This window comes from Nannobrachium achirus (assembly GCF_963921795.1).
Source record: "Nannobrachium achirus genome assembly, chromosome: 2".
Taxonomy (NCBI): domain Eukaryota; kingdom Metazoa; phylum Chordata; class Actinopteri; order Myctophiformes; family Myctophidae; genus Nannobrachium; species Nannobrachium achirus.
Window position 1 is genome coordinate 8545023 of NC_137811.1, and position 22028 is coordinate 8567050.

General features: G+C 42.3%; 1 protein-coding gene across 1 annotated transcript in view; it reads right to left on the reverse strand.

Annotated features, from left to right (window-relative positions):
- Window positions 1-8618: 8618 nt before the first annotated feature.
- LOC308296246 (peroxisomal carnitine O-octanoyltransferase-like) overlaps window positions 8619-22028 on the reverse strand; it is a 30554-nt gene continuing 17144 nt past the window's right edge. Inside the window, exons 9-16 of the mRNA XM_080739435.1 lie at window positions 20354-20437; window positions 18892-18999; window positions 16356-16486; window positions 15869-15992; window positions 14766-14844; window positions 13554-13647; window positions 12193-12312; window positions 8619-11113 (exon numbers count right to left, since the gene is read on the reverse strand). Coding sequence (XP_080595561.1) covers window positions 10993-11113; window positions 12193-12312; window positions 13554-13647; window positions 14766-14844; window positions 15869-15992; window positions 16356-16486; window positions 18892-18999; window positions 20354-20437 — 861 coding nt within the window. The 3' untranslated portion in view covers window positions 8619-10992. The remainder of the gene's footprint in view (window positions 11114-12192; window positions 12313-13553; window positions 13648-14765; window positions 14845-15868; window positions 15993-16355; window positions 16487-18891; window positions 19000-20353; window positions 20438-22028) is intronic.

The following is a 22028-nucleotide window of genomic DNA, read 5'->3' on the forward strand; positions in this document are numbered from 1 at the left end:
TTAAGAAGTTTGGGGGGGAGGACCACCAGACCCCTGTTGGGGAGTTCCGCGCTCCCCCTAAAAATAAATCTCCTGGATTCTCCTCGACTGACAGTCCAATGTTGACAACCCTGCTCATTGGCGAGGTGTCCTAGCAAGTTGATTTGGCGAGTTGGATTGAGTGGCCTATAGCATAATAGGCTATTCATAGGCCTATGCTTATTTCTATACGCATAGAAAATACAATAGGCTATTAACATTTTAACAGTTATTAATAAAAAACGAAGAGAGATAGTGTTGTTTTATTTATAGAATGTATAAAATGTTTAGTTGTAAAGTTGTTTTGAGACCCAGGAGAGTAGCTGCTACAGTAAACTAATCGGGCTAGGCCTATAGGCCTAATAAATATACATCAAATGAATAAATCAAATCAAACTGAACATAAAGCTTTTTTTTTTAAGAGCAGATCTACAAGCTGTCAAGTGTTGTCTCTCTCTGTGGGTTACATCTTCTTCAGTAACAGTTACACACTTCCTCCACCAGGGGGCAAAAGGCATTTAGGCAACAGTGCTCGATTCCTTTATTTGCGCATGCTTGAACCACGTCGACCCGGAAGTAAGGTAAGGGGTTGTAGTTTTTTCCCCCACGGTGCTGACTGCTGAACAACAAAAAGCACGGTGGAAAATGTCTCGAGGTAAAGTGTTTCAAATGGAGTCTCTACGGCTGTTGATGCATGAACAGCTGACGTCGGTGGGAGAGGAGATATCATGGGTTGTCAACGAGCGTCTCGCTGCTGTGGAGGAGTTCATGTGCAACCTCTTCCAGAGAGAGATGGAGACACTCGAAACTCTGCTGGAGAGACAAGACAACCTGGAGCATCACAGAAAACGGCGACACACAGATTTGAACGTGACCGAATTCGGTTTGTACACCCATGTTTGCTGCCTATGTTTAACTGGTCACTCACCAACCATCAACCATGTCAACTGGGAATGTAGTACTGTGTGTGTGTGTGTGTGTGTGTGTGTGTGTGTGTGTGTGTGTGTGTGTGTGAGTGTGAGCCGCAAATTGCAACACTAGATTTTTTTTTAATCGGTTGAATCTAGGGTTGCAATAAATCCCACAGGCAGCCAATGCATCAAAACAGTTTTTTGCTGTCTGATTGTATTAAACAACGTCAAACTCACCAATATTGGGGCTGTATGGAAAGCTTGAAGTATTCTCTTTCTATCTGCATAGTGTTTGTTTCATAAAAACCTACCATAGACATGTTAATACAATCAGATAGCAAACAACTGTTTTGATGCATTGCCTATGGGAGGTATTGCAACCCTAGATTCAACCGATTAAAAAAAATCTAGTGTTGCAATTTGCGGCTAGCTTTGTGTGTCAGTTTGTCTCCCTGTCCCGTTCTAGCCTGATTTCCGACTCGACGCTGGGGCTTGAGTCTGAACGTGTCTCCGTTCTATTTGATTGACAAGGGGAGGGGATTTCAAATTTGAAATCCCCAATCACAAGAAGACTACACTTCCGTCGACCCTCCCACTCTCTGAGTGCTGCGGTTGACTCGGTTCGCCAAGACACCGTATCAAGAGACGCGTCATATGACACATCCAGACCAAGAGATGCAGTTCACTCAGAGAGTGGGCGGGTCTATTGGCTGGAGCCAGGCTAGTCCCGTTCAACTTCAGCATAAACAGGTGCAATTCAGGCTTTTGCAAATCCCGCCCCATTCTGCCCTGTTACTATGATGGGACATTAACCCTGGGCAGATTGTTTTTATAGTGGCAGTGAATGGGATTTTTTTTTTTTCATAGCCTCATTATTGCAATTTAAAGTACCAAAGGAAAAACATCTAGGTGATATTAATAAAAAGGGAAGACAAAGGTACAGTAGTTACATTGCAAAACAGGGGGTTTCCCCGAAAATATATGTTTTAATTTGTTTAATCCCAGTGGGACAGAATCACTATTGCAGATTCTTTTATAGTGGAAGTGGATGGGATTTTTTTCCTTCATAGCCTCATTACAGCTATATAAAGTACCAAAAAAAACACATCTACGTGATATTAATAAAAAGGGAAGAAAAAGGTACAGTAATTACATAGCAAAACAGTAATTTCCCCCCGAAAATATATGTTTTAATTAGTTTAATCCTCTGGATCAGAGAGAGAATAGAAATCGCGCATTGCATCTTGGGTAGGAAGAGGAGAACTATAATCTGTTCTCCTCACATAATAGGCTGGCTTTTCGTAATTCTGCCCATTTAAAATATATGTACCCAAACGTAACAAGTTAGACCATTGATAAGGTCCATGTGAACTAGTCTGTTGAAGCTTATTATTGTATTATTTATACAATGATCGCAAACGCTATGGTCGCGAGCGGCCTGGCCGTGCTCCGCAGTGCGGACAGCCGGTGAAAGACGGCTCCCACTTTCTCCGACTGCAGAACTCCACCCCCGCTTGCAAAAAGTGAATGTATTTTTCTGGTTGGCCAGTCAGGGAGTCTCAGGGACCAATCAGAAGGCTGACAAACGGTGAATTAGACCTATTCAGGCCCGCCCACTCAGCAACTTCCTGGTGCTGACCTTGGTGCTGACGTCACGCTTTGAAGGGGAAACGCCTGCTAAAAGCCATTAGAGTTAACACAGAAATCGCACATTTAATGCAATTTTCTAATAGTAAAATGGATTAGTTTTTTTGTTTAAATCAAATTAAGTTGGGCTACAAGAGAAATGTGACATGGAGGGAGTTTTACCTTTACAGTGATGGACAATAATCCATGCGTAATTGTTCAGTGGTTGAGTCTCGTAAACTGTCTGCCTTCACTATACCAAATGAATGGCCCGTTGCAACTGGACTTGTTATCATTTTGAATCAATTAAAGTGACTTTGTGTAATTAAACGTACTGAGAAACTGCAAGTCTAAACTAAAGCCATACCGACTCCGAGGCAGAGTCTCTCTGTCTGTCTGTCTGTGAGGCAGACGGAGACGGTCACAGGCAACTTGCAGCGAATGTATGGCGGTGTGGCAAACTATTACCACTAATCTACAAGCCCACAACGTGTTGCATCAGCGACGCATTGTGGACTTGTAGATTGGCTCGCATTTGCATGCGGAGGGGAGACTCCTGCTTCATCAGACAAGCCGCCTTTTAACGTTCCATGCAATTTTTTTAATATTTTGTTTAATTCGAAGCTTAATTTTTTATAGTTGAATATTCTTTTCTTTTTAACATTCGAAGGAATATTCGGATATAGAATATTCGTTGACAGTCCTAGTGACCACAGGGCACTGTTGCGCAGTGCCATGCGTTATGTTTCATTAGTACAACGGTGCATGGCCAGAGTTATGTTTCATTAGTACAAAGGTGCATGGCCAGAGTTATGTTTCATTAGTACAATGGTGCATGGCCAGAGTTATGTTTCATTAGTACAACGGTGCATGGCCAGAGTTATGTTTCATTAGTACAATGGTGCATGGCCAGAGTTATGTTTCATTAGTACAACGGTGCATGGCCAGAGTTATGTTTCATTAGTACAATGTGGGGCAGCATAGCTCAGGGGTAGAGAAACTGGTATTAGAGCACGAAGGGTATAAATCCCGAAGGGTTCCCAGTTCGAATCCGGGCTCCCCCTGAGTTAATGTCGAAGGGTCCTTGGGCAAGACTCTGAACCCCACATTGCTCCCGGTGAGCTGGTTGGTGCCTTGCATGGTTTCCTCCGCCACCGGTGTATGAATGTGTGTGTGAATGGGTGAATGTAATGCACAATCTATGTAAAGCGCTTTGGATTAAAATTGCTATATAAATGCACCATTTACCATTTTACCATTTACCATTTTTACAATGGTGCATGGCCAGAGTTATGTTTCATTAGTACAATAGTGCATGCCTGCATGGCCAGAGTTATGTTTCATTAGTACAATGGTGCATGGCCAGAGTTATGTTTCATTAGTACAATGGTGCATGGCCAGAGTTATGTTTCATTAGTACAATGGTGCATGCCTGCATGGCCAGAGTTATGTTTCATTAGTACAATGGTGCATGGCCAGAGTTATGTTTCATTAGTACAACGGAGCGTGGCCGGAGTTATGTTTCATTAGTACAAAGGTCTGTGGCCGGAGTTATGTTTCATTAGTACAACTGTGCGTGGCCAGAGTTATGTTTCATTAGTACAACGGTGCGTGGCCAGGGTTATGTTTCATTAGTACAACGGTGCGTGGCCAGAGTTATGTTTCATTAGTACAACGGTGCGTGGCCAGAGTTATGACATGCAGTAGGATGTGCTGTGACATGATTGTAGCTTTCTCAGTGGTTGTTTGGTCAACAATGACTCTTCCACCTTTTTGGTTTCGTGTCATCAAGCAACATAGTTGAATAGGGATTCAGGAACCATGTCATTTGCAGATGTGATGGAGATCTCAGTTGAATGCTTAGCTTTTTGCATTTCTCAACATCTTCCCGAAGAATATTTGCTGCTTGCTGCAGTGTAAGATTTCTAACATCCTCAGACTGAGCTGCTTCCTTCCAGCTCCCTCAGCTTTCTTCAGGGCATCACCAAGTGGAACATTTGATATAATAAAACCTGAACCCCATGTTTGCTCAAGGACTGAAATACGGAGGCCATAGTGTTCCTGCAGTTTTATTTTTAGTGCAGTTGATCTGTATTCACTTCATGCCATGAATACATTGTGGGTAAAAAAAACTGTTATGCTCACTATGCACAGCTTCACATAATAAGCATCATTGTCATATCATCATTGGTATAGTGACAGTTCATACATCAAAGTCCAGGGACCAATCACAACACTTTTCTGAGGCAAATAATTCAGGAACCCCCAGACCACGAAAATCAACAGAATATTCAAAGTTCTGTTTTTTTGGGTGTAATTGAAAAATAAGAAGACAACAACAACAACAACAACAACAACAAAAACAGTCAAAGTGTATTGGTAAATTAGAAAGGTTGTAGCCAATAACAATGCCTTTGATGAAAGAGGATAGACTGATGCTTTGGAAAATGAACATTTTCAACCGAGGAAACACTTCCTGAAGAAAGGTTAATGGTTTCCTCTCATTTTCTCTTTTGCCTAGGCTTCCTGCAACTCCCTGTGTGTAAAGAGGAGGTTTCACCTGAACAGCAGGAGAGGAGCCCCAGTCTGGTCCAGGAGGAACCAGAACCTCCACACATTAAAGAGGAACAGCAGGAGCTTCTTCACAGACCAGAGGAGGCTGATGGGTCGACTTTGACATTACTAGAAGTGAAAGGTGAAGGTAGAGAGACTGAGCCTGTGGCCAGCACCTCAACCCAATACATGAATATACAAGCTGACATAGAGGACTGTGGAACATCACAACCAACAAGAGATGACCAGCTCCTCTCTACACAGTGCTCTGAAGACAGTGATGAGTGGCGTCCGTCAACTTTAAACTCATTGAAATCACACAAGAGGCTGTCCCAGGATCTGAAGATATCAAAACAAACTCACTCCACACAGAAAAAGACCTTTATGTGTACGGTTTGTGGTAAAAGATGTCATCACCAGGGTCATCTAAATTACCACATGAGGACTCACACAGGAGAAAAGCCCTATACTTGTACGGTTTGTGGTAAAGGCTTTGGTCAAAGTAGTCATCTAAATGGACACATGAGTATTCATACAAGGCCCTTTCCTTGTACACTTTGTAGCAAAAGCTGGAGTCTCAAATCCCATCTAAAGAAACACATGAGTAGGACTCACACACGGGGCAAGCCCTGAGTTTGTGGACGCACACGAGGACTCTAAAGATAAACTTTTAGTTGCCGTTTCTGGCAAATGGCTTTGATCAAAATGCACGTCTGAAGATTTGAAGATTCATACAGGGGAGAAGCTGTTGTTAAGTTACTTCAGGCCACATGCAACGTATCTTAAATCGCCTACCTTCAACATTCTGATGGTTGGTTTTAGGGATGTGCGCGATTATTCGGTTATCCGACTAAACGGGGCTGATCCCACTATTCGGTTTGTAAATAAAATTCGGTTATTCTATTAAATATATTTTTAATTATTGAGATATGAACTTTATTCAACATGTGCATCTTGCACCCATATTAATGTCATTTCTTTATAATAAAAGGTTGCTTTAACAAGTAAAATAAGCAACTTAAGAATTACCATGGGCATGGGTGATTTGCGGAGCCTGACTGTCACACTGGTAAGTGGTCACGATGACCCACAGCGGGTGCACGGCAGCAGCAGCAGGCTGTCTGTCTGTCTTTCTGCTGCTTCAACATTACATGAGTAGCCCCACATTGAGTGATTGAGCATCATTCATCATTCATTACTCTTAAAACTTGCTACGATGAGAAGTTTGTCTGAGTGCTTTGATGGAGAAATCAAATCCAATAAAGGCGACTGGATGTGACTCACTCGTTAATACCTCTGCTCGAGTAGGCTATTGCCTGCTGCATCAGTGTGATCCGCTCATCTGAAGAATAATCCATTTTGAGGTGAGAACATGGAGAAAGTAGTCTCAATCATAAGTTGGCTGCGAATGCCATACATAATGGTTTAAAGTAACATTGACTGAGAGATGAGCAGGTCGCTTCACGAGACGAGACGAGTCCAGCCAGCCCAGCTGCGCTGCGGTGCGCTGCGCTTGGGACTTAATTGGTATTTGACCTACTTTCACTGGTGATGTAATCAATTATTTTGGAGCAGATTCCAATAGTATAAACAATATTAAAAGGCTTTCATATGCTCTTGATATCTTTTTCAAATGAGGTTTAGCCTAATAGATAAAAATGTGCTAAATTTTGGCTATTTTCTGCATGTTAATGTCAATAAATAAATTCATCAATTAATTTTCGGATATCCGAATATTCGGTTTCAAAATTGTCGTGTACACGTCAGTGAAATTAGTCGCTAGGAACATCCCTAGTTGGTTTCAACCGCAGCAGTTCTTCTAATGTGCATGCCTGAATGCATTGATTAGAAATGTGCATTATTATGAAGTGGCACAGGCATACCCAATAAAGTGACTGGTGAGTCCATGAGGTCAGATGTAGAGGTATTGACCAGCTCCATATATGGAGATCTAGGTGACGATCCAGTTGTCTCCATGTATGGATATCCAGGGTTTGATGAGGTCAGTGTTGTGATCTTCATAATATGAAGATCGAGGCGATGATAGTCGTCGGTCTCGAATTGCAAATTAATTCTGTCTTGACCATACATATGGGCATTCCCAGATATGGATATTCCCATATATGGGCTTAATATTAATGACATCAGGACAGGGATCTCCAGATATGGGCATAAAAGGGACAAGGACGGAATTCATTTACAAGCATGACTGCAGTCAGTGTTGATTACAATATGAAAAGCTCATAACAAAACTAAAGACACCTAGATGATGATGATGGGTCATCATCAGAGAAACATTTAAGTTTCAATGTCTTCATCAACATGCTGACTGTTTTGTCTGCACCAAAGAAAGCAAACCAGATATGTTAAAATTGTAATTTTGAAGAGATCAAAATATTGTCAATAAGACGGTCAGTTTGGATAAAAAGGTGAGTCTACTGGAATTTGAATACAATGAATTGCTGATCTGTCTTCTTCAAGATCATTATTTATTTATAAATAGTTTTATAACCCATTTAGGCCTAGAATTATTGAATGCTTTGTAGATCTGCTATTTTTGAAAAAGTCATGAAAATGAAGTGCAAATCTTTGAACATATGTATTTTTAAAGCAAACGTTTGTAATGTCAATGGGCAAATTCAAAGGTTTGAGAACCACTGACATAGTAGTCTCTCAAGAACAGACTAACTGAGCTCCAGTTCAAGTGAAAAGGACCTTTCCTTTGACGATGGCCAGCCAGATTGCTGACATAGAAACATAGGGTTTTCAAAAAACCTTAGAAGGATTCAAAAGACACTTATAGAATCGGGTCAAAATTCAAATTTTCACGATTTTTCAAAAATAGCAATCTACAAGCTCGCAACGCTGCACCGTGAGCTTGTATATCTGCTATTGTTCAATAGTTAAAGCATGCAATAATGATACACAATAATGTGTACCCGTTCTGAATATAAACAAGATCACTATTTTGAACTTGGTAAGAATGCCACTGTGATCTCCATACCTACAGTACATATTACCTGGCTTGGTTGAATGCTTGATTCTGATTGGTCAAGCGCTAAAATCAGCTGTGAATTATAGGAGAATAATGACCGCTCCGCTCTATAATCGACCGCTGCCTAATCAAAGGCTCAGAGCAGCTGCTGCACTCAGGGTGCACTGTGTGAATTTATTGCTGTATCCAACATGTCAGCCATGTAAGCAAACACAGCGTCATTTACAACTAAACGTTGCTCTCAAGAATGTTTTTCAAAACATTTGAGGCGAGAAGTAACGCAGTATCAGAAAATGGATTCTATTTGATCAGCACTTCCTTGTTTTCCGATGCGACCACATCGCCCATGGAGGAGCCGCCACTGTTCACTTAGCTCCTAGTTACTGTAGACTTAGCTCCGGTACCCAGGGTTTTATTTTCATACGCATTCGTACTATAGACACAATAAAGAAGGTCGGACACATGAAGCACTTTTATTATTTTATTTGTCACTACATTCATACCCTGTTCCAATTCCTGCCAATGCCATTTTCTGTTGATACGAACAACAGCTTCCTATTTGATTGTATAACGATTTTCCAATTTTAAAATAATAAAAACAAACCTCAGTAGTACAGTCTCTTATTAATTTCTGTCTGGAATCCGGAAAGCTAAATAAGTGTTTATGATTCCATTAACTACAAAACAACAGAGAGGGTTAGGTTTCTTGCTTAGTTACTTTGAACATGTAGACTGGCCTACATCAAAATATGTGTCTGCAGTCTAATTTTTCATGCTTCTATAGAAGTTTAGCTAAATAAACGCTATATATTTGACCGAAGTCCGTCAGGGCTGGCTCTATACTAGTCTCTTTTCTGTTAAAAGCTTTCGCAGGAAATAAAAGATCCATAGGCTTGTGGGTTTAAGTGTCACAGTAGTGAGATGTATTGCAGAACAGACCACTGCACATCGTTCTACGATACAGTGGTGTGCCGAAGTATAGCATAACATTCACCAAATCTGGTGTCAGTCCTGGCGGAAGTAAATTCAATATTATAGCCTCCGTTATTACAGCCATGGTGGTTATTTAAAAAGGCATACAATGTAGAATAAAATGTTCAAGCTAAGAGTTCCAGTAGATCAAGTTAAATAATGAATCTAACATCATGGAGGAGATGAGTGTTAAACTGAGTGAGTTACCAGGATCTTTGGATGTTATTTTCCACAGATACCGATACCAATTACACTGAGGTATGTAAATATACAACTATTATCAGTGAAGAGGAGAGACCATATGCCATAAATGCACCTGTCTCGAGGAGTCCGTTCCTACATATTAAAACATACAGCAGGAGAATATCCAAACAGTGTCTGCTCTGACATCCTTTTTGACATTCATGAGAATGCTTGTCAGCTTTACAGTAGCTCAGCTAACACAAATTAATACTGTAAAAACATTTCACCAAGTTGTAAAGAAAACCTGTCATCTGGGTTAGAATCAAAACACACTATACATTCAAATCACTGATTTGATTAAAGTTAGTACATTAGTAAGAAACGTCTGCAACAAATTGAAATAAAATCAAGGTAAAACTATAAGACATAAATCGTTGGATGCAGCCATGCTGCACCTTTGCATTGATCTGTGCTCAACATTAAACGAGATTACTTCCAAGTTCAAGGCCAAAAACAAAAGGCCAGTAGACTGAAAGCATGGTCAGTTGCATAAACTCACAGTAATACCGTACTGGCCACAATATCCGTATTGTAGGGAAAGCGTTCGCAGGAAACAGCAGGGGTTTTAAAGGCTGGGGTTTAAGTTGTTGCACAGCAGCAGTCATATTGGAAAGAAATTGAGCCTCCCTTACTCTATTCACACACCTTACCAATTATACAAATGAAGGCTCTGTTCCATTCTGGCCAAACCGAGTCAGGGTGCTGATATTGTGCATGTTGGCCCTTTGGAAAGAGTCTCAATGGGCACTTTTCGACCAGTAAAGAACCAGTTCTGGTTCTTTCTCTCGCCTATGGGATGAACCAGAGCTGAGCTTTTCCACCGAGAACAGAGTTGGTTCTGAACCGTAAAAGTTGGTTCGGAACGGGAACCACAAAATCCTTGGTTCCTCTGGTTCAATCTGGTGGAAACACAAGCCGGTTCTTGAACCAAGGTTCTTTTGGTGTAAAAGGCCCCAATGTGTGGAGATACAACACAGAGGCTGTCTAGTGTCTACAAAAAGGGACAGAGCAGACTGTTCCTCCTGAGGAGGCTCAAGGCTACTGAACATGTTTTACCAGTCTGTTGTAGCCAGCATCCTTTTCTAAAACATTTTTATTTATTTCATTTGAATAATAATAATAATATATTCATCCAATTACTGAATGTCAGTCTCCTGGTTTTCTCCAGAGTACATATGACACTGATTTACTACGACACATTAGGAGACCACTTAGCACAGTGGTTCTCAAGCTAGTTTTATTTTATTTTATACGACCCCCATAACTCTGGGGCCTTTTCCACCGGCAAAGAACCGGTTCTGGTTCTTTTACCCGCCTATGGGATGAACCGGAGGTGTGCTTTTCCACCGAGAACCGGAGTTGGTTCTGGACCGTAAAAGTTGGTTCCGAACGGGAACCACAAAATCCTTGGTTCCTCTGGTTCAATCATGGTTCAATCTTGTGGAAACGCAAGCCGGTTCGCAAGAACGAACCAAGTTTCCAAGAAAGTTGAAACGGCACTGGTTCTGGAACCGGTTCTTTGCCGGTGGAAAAGGCCCGAGTGAGTGTACAAATGGAACCATTGGTCTAGCTTTAGCTTTATTTGTGTTTTCGGTAATATTACTGTCCGCTCGTTTGCATTGTCCGCGGGAAAGAACATGACAAAAATGTCCACCGCAAGCCAGCATGGTGGGTTCACAGCTGTGAGGTGGTGGCGAGGTGTAGGATATCCTGGAAGGAGGTGCACAGGTTCTGGAAGAAGCGCTCCGCGTCCGTCTGGCGTTCCGACTTCCACGCCGTGACCGAAACCACGATCCTGGAGTCAAAGACAGAGAGGTTAGATGTAGAGAATGTGTTGGTGCAGTTCAACTGAGCAAGAATATCTACTGTATTCTAATGCACTGATTCCTAAACGTTTTAGCTCAAGACCCAAACGACTCATTTGATATCTCCCCGGGACCCAAACTAGTGAAAATTACGAATCCACAAGCTCACACAACAGAGTGAGCGTGTGCATCTTCTATTTTTACTAATTCAATGTTTCTTATTTAAAAAATCACACCTAGAGGGGTGCTTTTTTGTCCTATTTTTCGTTTCATTAAAGGTGAAGACCACTAGAGCTTAGAAATTCAGCCCGAGCCCGACGGGAAGTCCGATACAATTATGTATCGGACTTTGGGCCGAGCTCGGTCTGCCGTTCTGTGGGGTGGGTTGGGCCGGGCTCACTTTTTTTAGGCCCGATCTAAGCTCTTATCTAAAGACCACCCATTTTCAATATTGAACTATGTCATTAATATAACTTAGAGGAGTTGTGTGGAAATAGGAAAAAAGTTCCTCCCCTTCTGTGTTGCCTAGAACTGGAGGATTGATTTTTGGGGGTTACTTTACAATACAAACCCCAAAATCAATGAAAATGGGTGGTCTTCCCCTTTAAGTGTCCTGCTAATCTTGACCAATGAGCGCCACTTCTTGCCAGGCCAAACAAGAGAACCATGTGACATTAATCGCCTTCCCCATTCACTGCTACTAGGACATGTGTAGGCAGAAGAATGCATAGTCAGGCAGAGTCAGCCAAGCCCCTAATAGGGAACTTTATGGAAGGATGATTGTTATTGACCATATTCACACCGCGGCCATCTTGGATCACATGACTGACGTGGTCACATGTCTGAGCCTGCATAACAAACCATTGTGGACAATGGAACGTGGTCCCAAAATATGAGTTCTGTTCAACCAATTTCGTTTGACCAAATTGACAACTGAAAACATCAACATCCCCAAAAGGATTCAAATGAAGGGCTACAGTAACTGGACTGGTCAAAAATAATTGTGACGTGACATTTTCATATCGTCCCATCCCTAATGGACTCAGGGTGCTAAGTCAGTCCAACTCACCTGTCGTCCCTGATGCGGTAGAAGACGCCGTAACCCTGGTGCACCATGGGAGCTACGGCGCCCAGGACTGTGGTGTAACCCACCAGACTGGAGGACAGCACAAAGTTACCCCCACCTCCACTGTAGAACACAACACACATGCAGGGCTGATCAGGCACGTGCACACATAGACATCAAAGGGAGCTTGAGCCCCTGCCCTTTTACCCGTCTGTAAAAAGTGCCCTCTCCAGACCATGAATGCTGTTTTCACTATGGTGAAAGAAATGCAAATGCCTCCATTTCCATGCCATACCTGAAGGCAGCATTCAAGAGAATTGCCTTGTCCAAACTCTCCTGAAATTGAATGCAGCATCTTATGTTGAAAGAATTGCCCTCTCTGTGTAGAAATCCATGCCGTTACGCCACATCTCCAGTATTGATGACTTAATTATGCTTAGTTTAGTGTGGTATCAAGCACCGAAAATAGCCGACCTCCAAGCTCACAACACATTGTGAGCTTGGAGGTCGGCTATTTTAGATATTTTCACCAAAAAGGCCCTTTTAGAAATGTCAGCCGCTGCCTCTCTAACATTCTCTGCACGTCCCTGGGTCTGATTAGTTTTGATCCCATTTTAGTAATCTGAAATGATTTAGACTGGTTTTAGTTGACAAGATATCATGAGATTTTAGTCAACTAAAACTACAGCTGATTCAGTCAACTAAAACGTACGTTGTCAGGCGTTCATGGCATTGTAATGTCTGATTTATAAAAAAAATAAAGTCGCCAAAAGTTATTTGTCAGTTTTGAGTTGACAAAATTAACAGGTAACGTAAGTCACATACATTAATTTAGTTGACTAAAAGTGTTCGTCAACTACCTTTTTTCACTGACAAAAACAAATGAATAACTAAGCTATGATGACTAACTAAATGTGTGCGTTGTGAATATATTGACAATTTTGTCAACAAATCAAAACTAAACTTAAAATGTTAGGGAGGGACTAGTGGAGAAGAGATCCAATAGAACAAAGACACTTCATTTCATGCTTGGTTGTGCGTGGAAATGCAGCTAAAAACAAACAAAAAAATCACACTCGTGTGAACTGAGCGGTGGAGGCTGCGTGTGTGTGCGTGCGTGCGTGCAGGCGCGTGTGGGTGTGAATCTGAACAACAGCGCCCCTCCCTTAACATGTGTGGTCAGAAAAGGTACATATATAGCCATGTATAGGAGACGATGTCACCACCGCTCAAAAAGAAAACAGACAACTTTCGGTGTATGTCAGAGCATCCAGTTCCACCGCACAGATATGCCTAAAGCGAACAGTACAATGCACAGTGTGGTGTGTTTTGTGTATATCTGACAGGTATGAGTGTTACTGTACCTCCTGGCAAACAGTGGATCCAGGAATATGTCTGGCGTGGGGATTCCCTCCTCCCCAGCAATCAAGGCCAGGCCTAGCAGGTGTCTGTCAAACCCTGGGAACAACATGACTCTGTTGATGTGAGACACTGGAACTGTCCTTCACAAGTAGAGCACACACACACGCACACACACACACACACACACACACACACACACAGACACACACACACACACACACACACACACACACACACACACACACACACACACACACACACACACACACACACACACACACACACACACACACACACACACACACACACACACACACACACACACACAGCCCTACCTCCCACCCCTACACAAACATACACATGAAAACACGTACTACACGGGCGCCTATAGTGGTTAATACCACACATGTAAGGCCCTTTCTTGCCAGTGCCTTACCCATTAGCCTTGCCCTCTACCCGTGAATTATGGGCAAGGCAGCTGGTACTCCCTAAACCAGGGGTCTTCAACGTTTTCAGGCCAAGGACCCCTTAGTTGAGCGAGAGATGAAGCAGGGACCCCCACAACTTTTTCATAGATTCCATTAGTTTCATCGTTTGACAGCACAATCATCAGTGTATTTAAGATTCATGTCAATTTGTGTTCTCAGATATTTAACCACTTGAGCTGTCATTACCTAATAAACGTGACTGACCTTACTCTGACCTTAGTCTGCTCTTTTTCCCCTCTACACCAAACCTCTTTGCCGAAAATAGCCGATCTACAAGCTCACAACGCCTTGCAGCGCGAGGCGTTGCGAGCTTGTAGATCGGCTATTTTTGGCTACAGTTCTGAGAATATGGACACAAGTTGTTAATATAAAAAGGATTGGAGGACCCCCTGTAGTAACTCTGAGGACCCCCTATGGGTCACCCCCTGTTGAAGACCCCTGCCCTAAACGGTATCTTGAGGGGGAGCGTGTCATCATTTCGACATACAGTAGCATCCATTTGACGGCTCATCTTTTCGAAGCGGGTGACTGTTAACCTGGTGGATGTTAACCAATATGCCTAAACCTAAACCTAAACCTCAGTAAAACTATGCCTAAACCTAACCTTAAAACCTAACCCTAACCCTTAGTCGAAATGATGTGCCGTCGAAAAAGCAAAAATGATGAAACTCCCAGGCCTGGTATCAGTGCTGTACAGAGAAACACAGTAACACAATAGTAACTGACCCTGTCCGTTCTGGGCTTCGGCCATCAGTTTGTTGTGTTTGTTGAAGGCCAGCAGCAGAGCTCTCCTCCTGGCATCAGCCTGAAAGAGAGGGGGGAAACAAAGAACAACCACAACGCAACGTACGTTAAATGAACCCATTTAGGCCTAGAATTATTGAATGCTTTAACTATTGAAAAATAGCAGATATACAAGCTCACAGCGCGGCACCGAGTGCCGCGCTGTGAGCTTGTAGATCTGCTATTTTTGAAAGATCGTGAAAATTACAATTTTGACCCGATTCTATAAGTGTCTTTTGAATCCCTCTAAGGTTTTTCTTTAAAAAACTATGTTTCTATGTCAGCAATCTGGCTAGCCATCGTCAAAGAAAAGGTCCTTTTCACTTAACTGGAGCTCAGTTATTTTGTTCTTGAGAGACTACTATGTCAGTGGTTCTCAAACCTTTTCATGTGAAGGACCCCCAAAATGACATGTATTTGGCCATGGAAGCCCATCTCAAAATATTCTATCAGGGACCCCCCAGAACAAACTATTTGAGTTACAAACGTTCCCTTTAAAAATGAGATATTCAAATATTTGCAAAGATTTTCATGATTCTTCAAAAATAGCAGATCTACAAGCTTGTAGGCCTATATCTGCTATTTTTCAATAGTTAAAGCTAGGCCTAATTGAAATACTGGTTCTACTGAGTGAAGACCCACCCTGACTGCCCTTACTGCCTCTAGCGTTTTGTCTCCGGTTGCTTTTTTTGGGGACTGGGCCAGTTGACGCGCATGGGAGGCAAAACTGGATCTGGAAGTTCGATGAAATACATGAACCAGCCTGAGGAATCTGACGGCTGGAATAGCTGGATTGCAAAATGTGTTAATAAGGCATCACACTCATTTTAACCCACTTTGTCCATTAAAAAAAATAGCAGATCTACCAGCTCAGAGTGCTGCACAAAACATCTGCTATTTTTGCTATCAACTATTAACACAAATCTTCTCTTCTGGGGGGTGGGGTAGTTCCTAAAAAAAAACACATTTTCAGATGGGGGTCGGCGGACAAATTGCAAATCAATTTGAGGGTCCGCGGCACAAAGAAGTCGCGTTGAGTGACTTACGGTGCACGTGGGGTCCAGCATGGCCTGGCACCAGGTCACAGCCTCCGCCGTGCAAGGCCTCATGGTCTCTGTTCTCCCGTGATAGAAGCGGCGGGTCATCGCCGTCTCATAGCAGCTGGCAGGCCTGGGAGACAAGAGGAAGAGGAGACACAACAGGATACTTAACTTACTGAGAGAATAGGATACAGCAGTCGCAACACACGTAAATGTGTGGGGGGACTGCGCCATGGTTCGAACTCCCGTTGGTCCGAACTCCGTCGGCAGGTTAGCTACTAACCAGCGTTAGTTTTACTGAGGTTAGGCTTAGGCATAGTTTTACTGAGGTTAGGGTTAGGGTTAGGTGGTCGGACCAAAGGGAGTTCGAACCAAGGACATGTTACCAAATGTGTGTGGGGAGGAATTAATTGTCATAACGACTATATTGGGGGAGGAAAAGGGGCAAAAGGCACAAAAACAAACAAACAGGCAAACGCGTTGTGTCCGGTACCTTCCATGGATGGTGTAGTAGGCCAGCTGCATGGCCAGCTGAACAAAGGTGTCGGGGTGGAGCTTCCTCTGTTTGACCTCAGCTTTTCCAAACGAGGTGAAGGCACGGCACACCACCTGCAGGTCCTGGGTCTGTACGGCCACACAGGACAATGAGAGGCAGTGTTAAAGAGGTGGTGCCATGATTTTTCCCCCCTCTAAAACATGATTATCAGGTATTATGATTATACTAGGAGGAAGATTTTTTCCAAAAAAGTTTACAAAAAGAGTTAGAATTGCGTTTTTATGTGGCCACACCCCCAGTTCATTAAGTATGCATGGATGTCATGGTGGGTGGTGACCCAGCTGAAGTTAGCCACACCCCACAGTGTTGGGTGAATGGTAATTAGGGGAGGAGTTGATTCTGTGATGTAAAAGTATCTGTGTTTTTAACTGACACTTTTGACCACAAGGTGGCAGCCTCCAAGAGAAAACAAACAAATAGCAAGAGAATACATAATTGCTCATAAAAACACACCAGGGGGTCCAATGATGTACTTTCAACCTCCTAGACACATGAAAAACAGAAAAAGTACAAAACTATGGCACCACCTCTTTAAGGCCTGTCCATACTGTCTCCGACCACCGAACCTTTCGTCGGAGAGTTCCGACTTTTCGACGTGCAGCTTTCCGAACTCTAATTCGGGGTGATGCGTTTCAGAAGCTGCGGATGACGTCATTTTGTGTGACAGGCTTTGAATGTTGACAGCAGATTCTGATGTTGTCTTTTAGTCATAGCCTTTTGAATTAATCCCCATTGAGTTTATTTTGGGAGGCGGCATAGCTCAGGGGTAGAGAAACCGTTATTAGATCACGAAGGGTTCCAGAAGGGTTCCCAGTTCGAATCCGGGCTCCCCCTGAGTTAATGTCGAAGGGTCCTTGGGCAAGACTCTGAACCCCACATTGCTCCCGGTGAGCAGGTTGGTGCCTTGCATGGTTTCCTCCGCCACCGGTGTATGAATGTGTGCGTGAATGGGTGAATGTAATGCACAATCTATCTAAAGCGCTTTGACTAAAAGCGCTATATAAATGCACCATTTACCATTTATTTTAGTCATCTCAAATGTTTTCATTTTCAGTCTAGATTTTAGTCGACTAATTCAACAGTTGATTTAGTCGACAAAGATGTATTTTGGCAGGCATTGATGGCGTTGTATTGACTGATTTATACTTGGCCCTGTGCCGGAAATATCTGTTCTACAACCTCACAACAACCTACAACCTTGGTCTGTTGTAGTGTAGCACAGTGGTTCTCAACCCCCAAAATAACCATATTTGAACTGCCAAAATAACCATATTTGAACTGGGGACAGCCCACCCTGACAATCACTTGAAATTGTAGGAGTTGCAAGCTCACAACCCCTCTCATTTGCCTCTTTCTTATATTATTTGACAATGTTTGACCAGTTTTATAGTATAGTTTGTTGATTACTTTTGATGTAGTAATGGTCTCTTTTTTTTTGGGGGGGGGGGGGGGGGTCTCTAAAGTCCCTTAAATTGTCACTTCTTATTCTTTTAGTGTTGGTAATATGGTGGATGGAAGCGTATGACCAATGATGAGCATGTGTTGTCTACATTCTGTATGCATTCTGGACTTGTTTGGATTCAAGCACTGAGACACATGTTGTTTCCAGTGTGTGGAACATCAGAAGCAACTGAAAAAAATATATTTGTGCCCCTTGTAAATGTGGTCTCAAATAAAGAAATTGAAATGTGTGCGTGCGGGTGTGTGCGTGTGTGTGCAGGCACACACAGACATAGACATTAAAGGGGGCTTGAGCCCTGCCCTTTTATCCGTCTGTAAAAAGTGTCCTCTCCATGCCATGAATGCAGTTTTCACTATGGTGAAAGAAATGCGAATGCCTCCTTTCCATGTCATACCTGAAGGCAGCATTCAAGAGATTTGCCTTGTCCAAACTCTCCTGAACTTGAACGCAGAATCTTATCTTGAAAGAATTGCCCTCTCTGAGTAGAAATCCATGCCGTTACGCCACATCTCCAGTATAGAGGGTATGCGCATGCATAAAGTGAATGGCTTATCGAGTGGCAAATCGAGTGGCAAAGTGAGTTTAACGTTGTTTAATGTTGTTTAATGCAATCAGATAGGACTTTTCTGTTCGAATGTATGGGCTGTCAAAGCCAGAAAGTAGTTTTTTTTTGCCACTCAGTACTAGGCGTTCCTGCATAACTTCCAGGTATGATGATGATGATGATGTCACGCGCATACCCTCTATTCACTTGATTATGCTTAGTTCAGTGTGGTATCACGCAATGAAAATAGCCGACCTCCAAGCTCACAGCTTGGAGGTCGGCTATTTTCGATATTTCCACCAATAGGCCTTTTTAGAAATTTTAGGCCCTGCCTCGCTAACATTCTCTGCATGTCTCTCTCTCTCTCTCTGTGTGTGTGTGTGTGTGTGTGTGTGTGTGTGTGTGTGTGTGTGTGTGTGTGTGTGTGTGTGTGTGTGTGTGTGTGTGTGTGTGTGTGGCTCTCTCACAGTCTCCAGGTAGTGCTGCTTGGCATGGCTGATGTCTCTCCTGGCCGCGTCGTCCACGGTGAAAACCAGCTCCTCTGGGAACGCCATGGGCCTCACTGTGTCTGTGCCCTGTCCACACACACACACACACACACACACACACACACACACACACACACACACGTAGAGACCGTTAACCACTTTGTATTATCTCTCCTGAATTCAGCTGTGACAAGTACAGTGACTGATTTTGTTCTTTTTCAGAACCCCCGTCTGCAACTCTATAGTTTGGACTGACAAATTAAAAAAGCCCAACAGTAAACAACATAATATCATATGCTGGACAATATCTAAATAGTCCAGGTACGTTAGCAAGGTTTGCCAGCTTATCTGGGTTAGTAGTTTGAGGTGCAAAGCTAATGCAAAACTATTGTAATGAGGTCTGGTTGTATACCACCAGAGGGCGCTGACGACTAACTAACTTGAGCTACAGCACAACTATGCTCACAAAAAACCTTACTTGTTTACTCTTGTGTAATAACAATTAAAATCTTGAACCTGATGTGAACCTAATGTCACCATATTGTAAATATCTTTTTTTGTAAATATTAAAGGAGTGGTTATATTAATATTAAAATGACTTTTTTTCCTATCGATTACTCATGCCATGGAGACTTGAGTTCAATAATATCTTTGGGGTTTTGACATTCCTAATACAAAAATGTTATTACAATAACTTTACCCTCATTGATTCCTGATGGGGACCCAAAAGCATTTGGGTCTCCATCCGGAATCAATGAGGGGAAATGCACTGTAATCAAATTTTTGTCTAAGGAATGTGACATATACAAAAAAAGATATTATTGAACTCAAGTCTCCATGGCATGAGTAATCAATAGGAAAAAAGTCATTTGGGGGGTGAACTACTCCTTTAACCCATTTAGAAGGGGTACACATTATTGCGTATCATTATTTTATGCTTTAACCATGGATTTTTGAAAATGTGTGCAAATCTTTGAATATATGTATTTTCAAAGCGAACGTTTGTAACTCAAATTTTGCTTCTGGGTGGTCCCTGGAACTAGATATTTTGAGATGGGTGTCCGTGGCCAAATAAATATCATGTTGGGGGTCCTTCACATGAAAAGGTTTGAGAACCACTGACAAGAACAGACTAACTGAGCTCCAGTTAAGTGAAAAGGACCTTTTCTTTCACGATGGCTATAGCCAGATTGCTGACATAGAAATATAGGCTTTTCTAAAAACCTTAGAAGGATTCAAAAGACACTTATAGAACCGGGTCAAAATTCAAATTTTCACGATTTTTCCAAAAATAGCAGATCTACAAGCTTGTGAGCTTGTATATCTGCTATTTTTCAATAGTTAAAACATAAAATAATGATACACAATAATGTGTACCCGTTCTAAATGGGTAGGGTGAATTATGGCACATAATGGTAAATAAGAGCTAATCTGAACTTACCTTCCACATTCCATCCGTTGCCTTCAGCTGTTGGTCCACATAGTAGCACAGAGACACCAGAACCATGGCATCGTATGGTGCATGCTGCAACGCAACACACTACATTAATACACTGTACCAGGGCTCTTCAAGGACCAAGGTGAGGGAGAGAAGAGGCAGGGACCCCCACTACATATATATTGCATACCAGGGGTCTTCAACGTTTTCAGGCCAAGGACCCCTTAGTTGAGAAATAGATGAAGCAGGGAGGGACCCCCACAACCGTGTCATAGATTCCATATACTGTAGTTTCGTTGTTTGACAGCACAATCATTAGTGCATTTGGGATTTATGTAATTTTTTATGTCCATTTTCAGTTATTTAACCACGTGAACTGTCAATACTCCTCCCCTCTACACCAAACCTCTTTACCGAAAATAGCCGATCTACAAGTTCACAACGCCTCGCGCTGCGAGGCCTTGTGAACTTGTAGATCTGCTATTTTTTGGCTAAAGTTCTCAGACTCTGGTTAAGAATCTGTCTAAAAGGGAGATTTTTTTTTCTTTCTATCACACAAAGATTTGGAGGCCCCCCTGTAGTAACTCTGAGGACCCCCTAGGGGTCCCAGACCCCCTGTTGAAGACCCTTGTTGTATACAATTGTGTTGCAGTTTAAACTCATAGCTTCATAGGCGTGTTTGACAGCACTGTCATGTTGCATTCAAGTTAATTGTCACATTTAACCACTTAAACCGTCAATACTAAGCAAACTTGACCTTTCCCTCTGTACTTGGTCTGCTCTTTTTCCCCTCCCCACCAAACCTCTTTGCTGAAAATAGAAGATCTACAAGCCCTGAGAAGCGTTGTGAGCTTGTGGATCTGCTATTTTCGACCGATGTTATCGCACAAAGATTTGGCCCCCCTGTGGTAACTCTGAGGACCCCTGATTCATACTTTGACGCACAGCGGTGCATGTCGCAGATCTTAAAAAGCTCACATCGTAAGGCATTGAGAGCTTGTAGATCCTCTATGTTCGACAAATGAGATGCTAGGGTTCAAGTGGTTAATAGAATTTAAAAAAAAATAAACTTTAATTTTTTTTTGTGACCAACTTTTTTTTTTTTTTTTTAAATAGAGCAAGAGACACTACATTGTACTTCATCATATTTAACATATACACATGTGCACCGTTGGTTGTCCACCTGTAAGGACCCTTCTCTACCCTTCTTAAACACTGTGATTTTCATGCACCGTGTAAACCATCATATCTCTTCTGGGTCAAAAATGAAAACATGAGACAAAAACAACAATATAGAAACAAAAACAGATGAGAATAGCCAGGGACCCACAAGCCCAGAATGGGAGATGACCTGTGATGTCATGCCGTACTTTTTATTTCTGTTTTTATCTATTAGTTTGGTCATTAAGGTCCACAGAATGAGAGGTCTGCTCTGCCGGAAAAAAGTTTAGGCCATTTGTATATTCACTGTCCCATTGACTTATATTATACAGGAATAGAAAAAAATATTTTAAAAAGAAAAGAATGTGCTTTAAGTAGCATGTGAGGGGTCAAACTAGGGGTTCTTCATGATTCTGAATCCACTGCAAGCATTTGTTTTTGCAAAACATTTTTTTTCGTGATGTTTCCGGAGCAGACCTCTCATTCTGTGGACCTTGATGACCAAACTAATAGATAA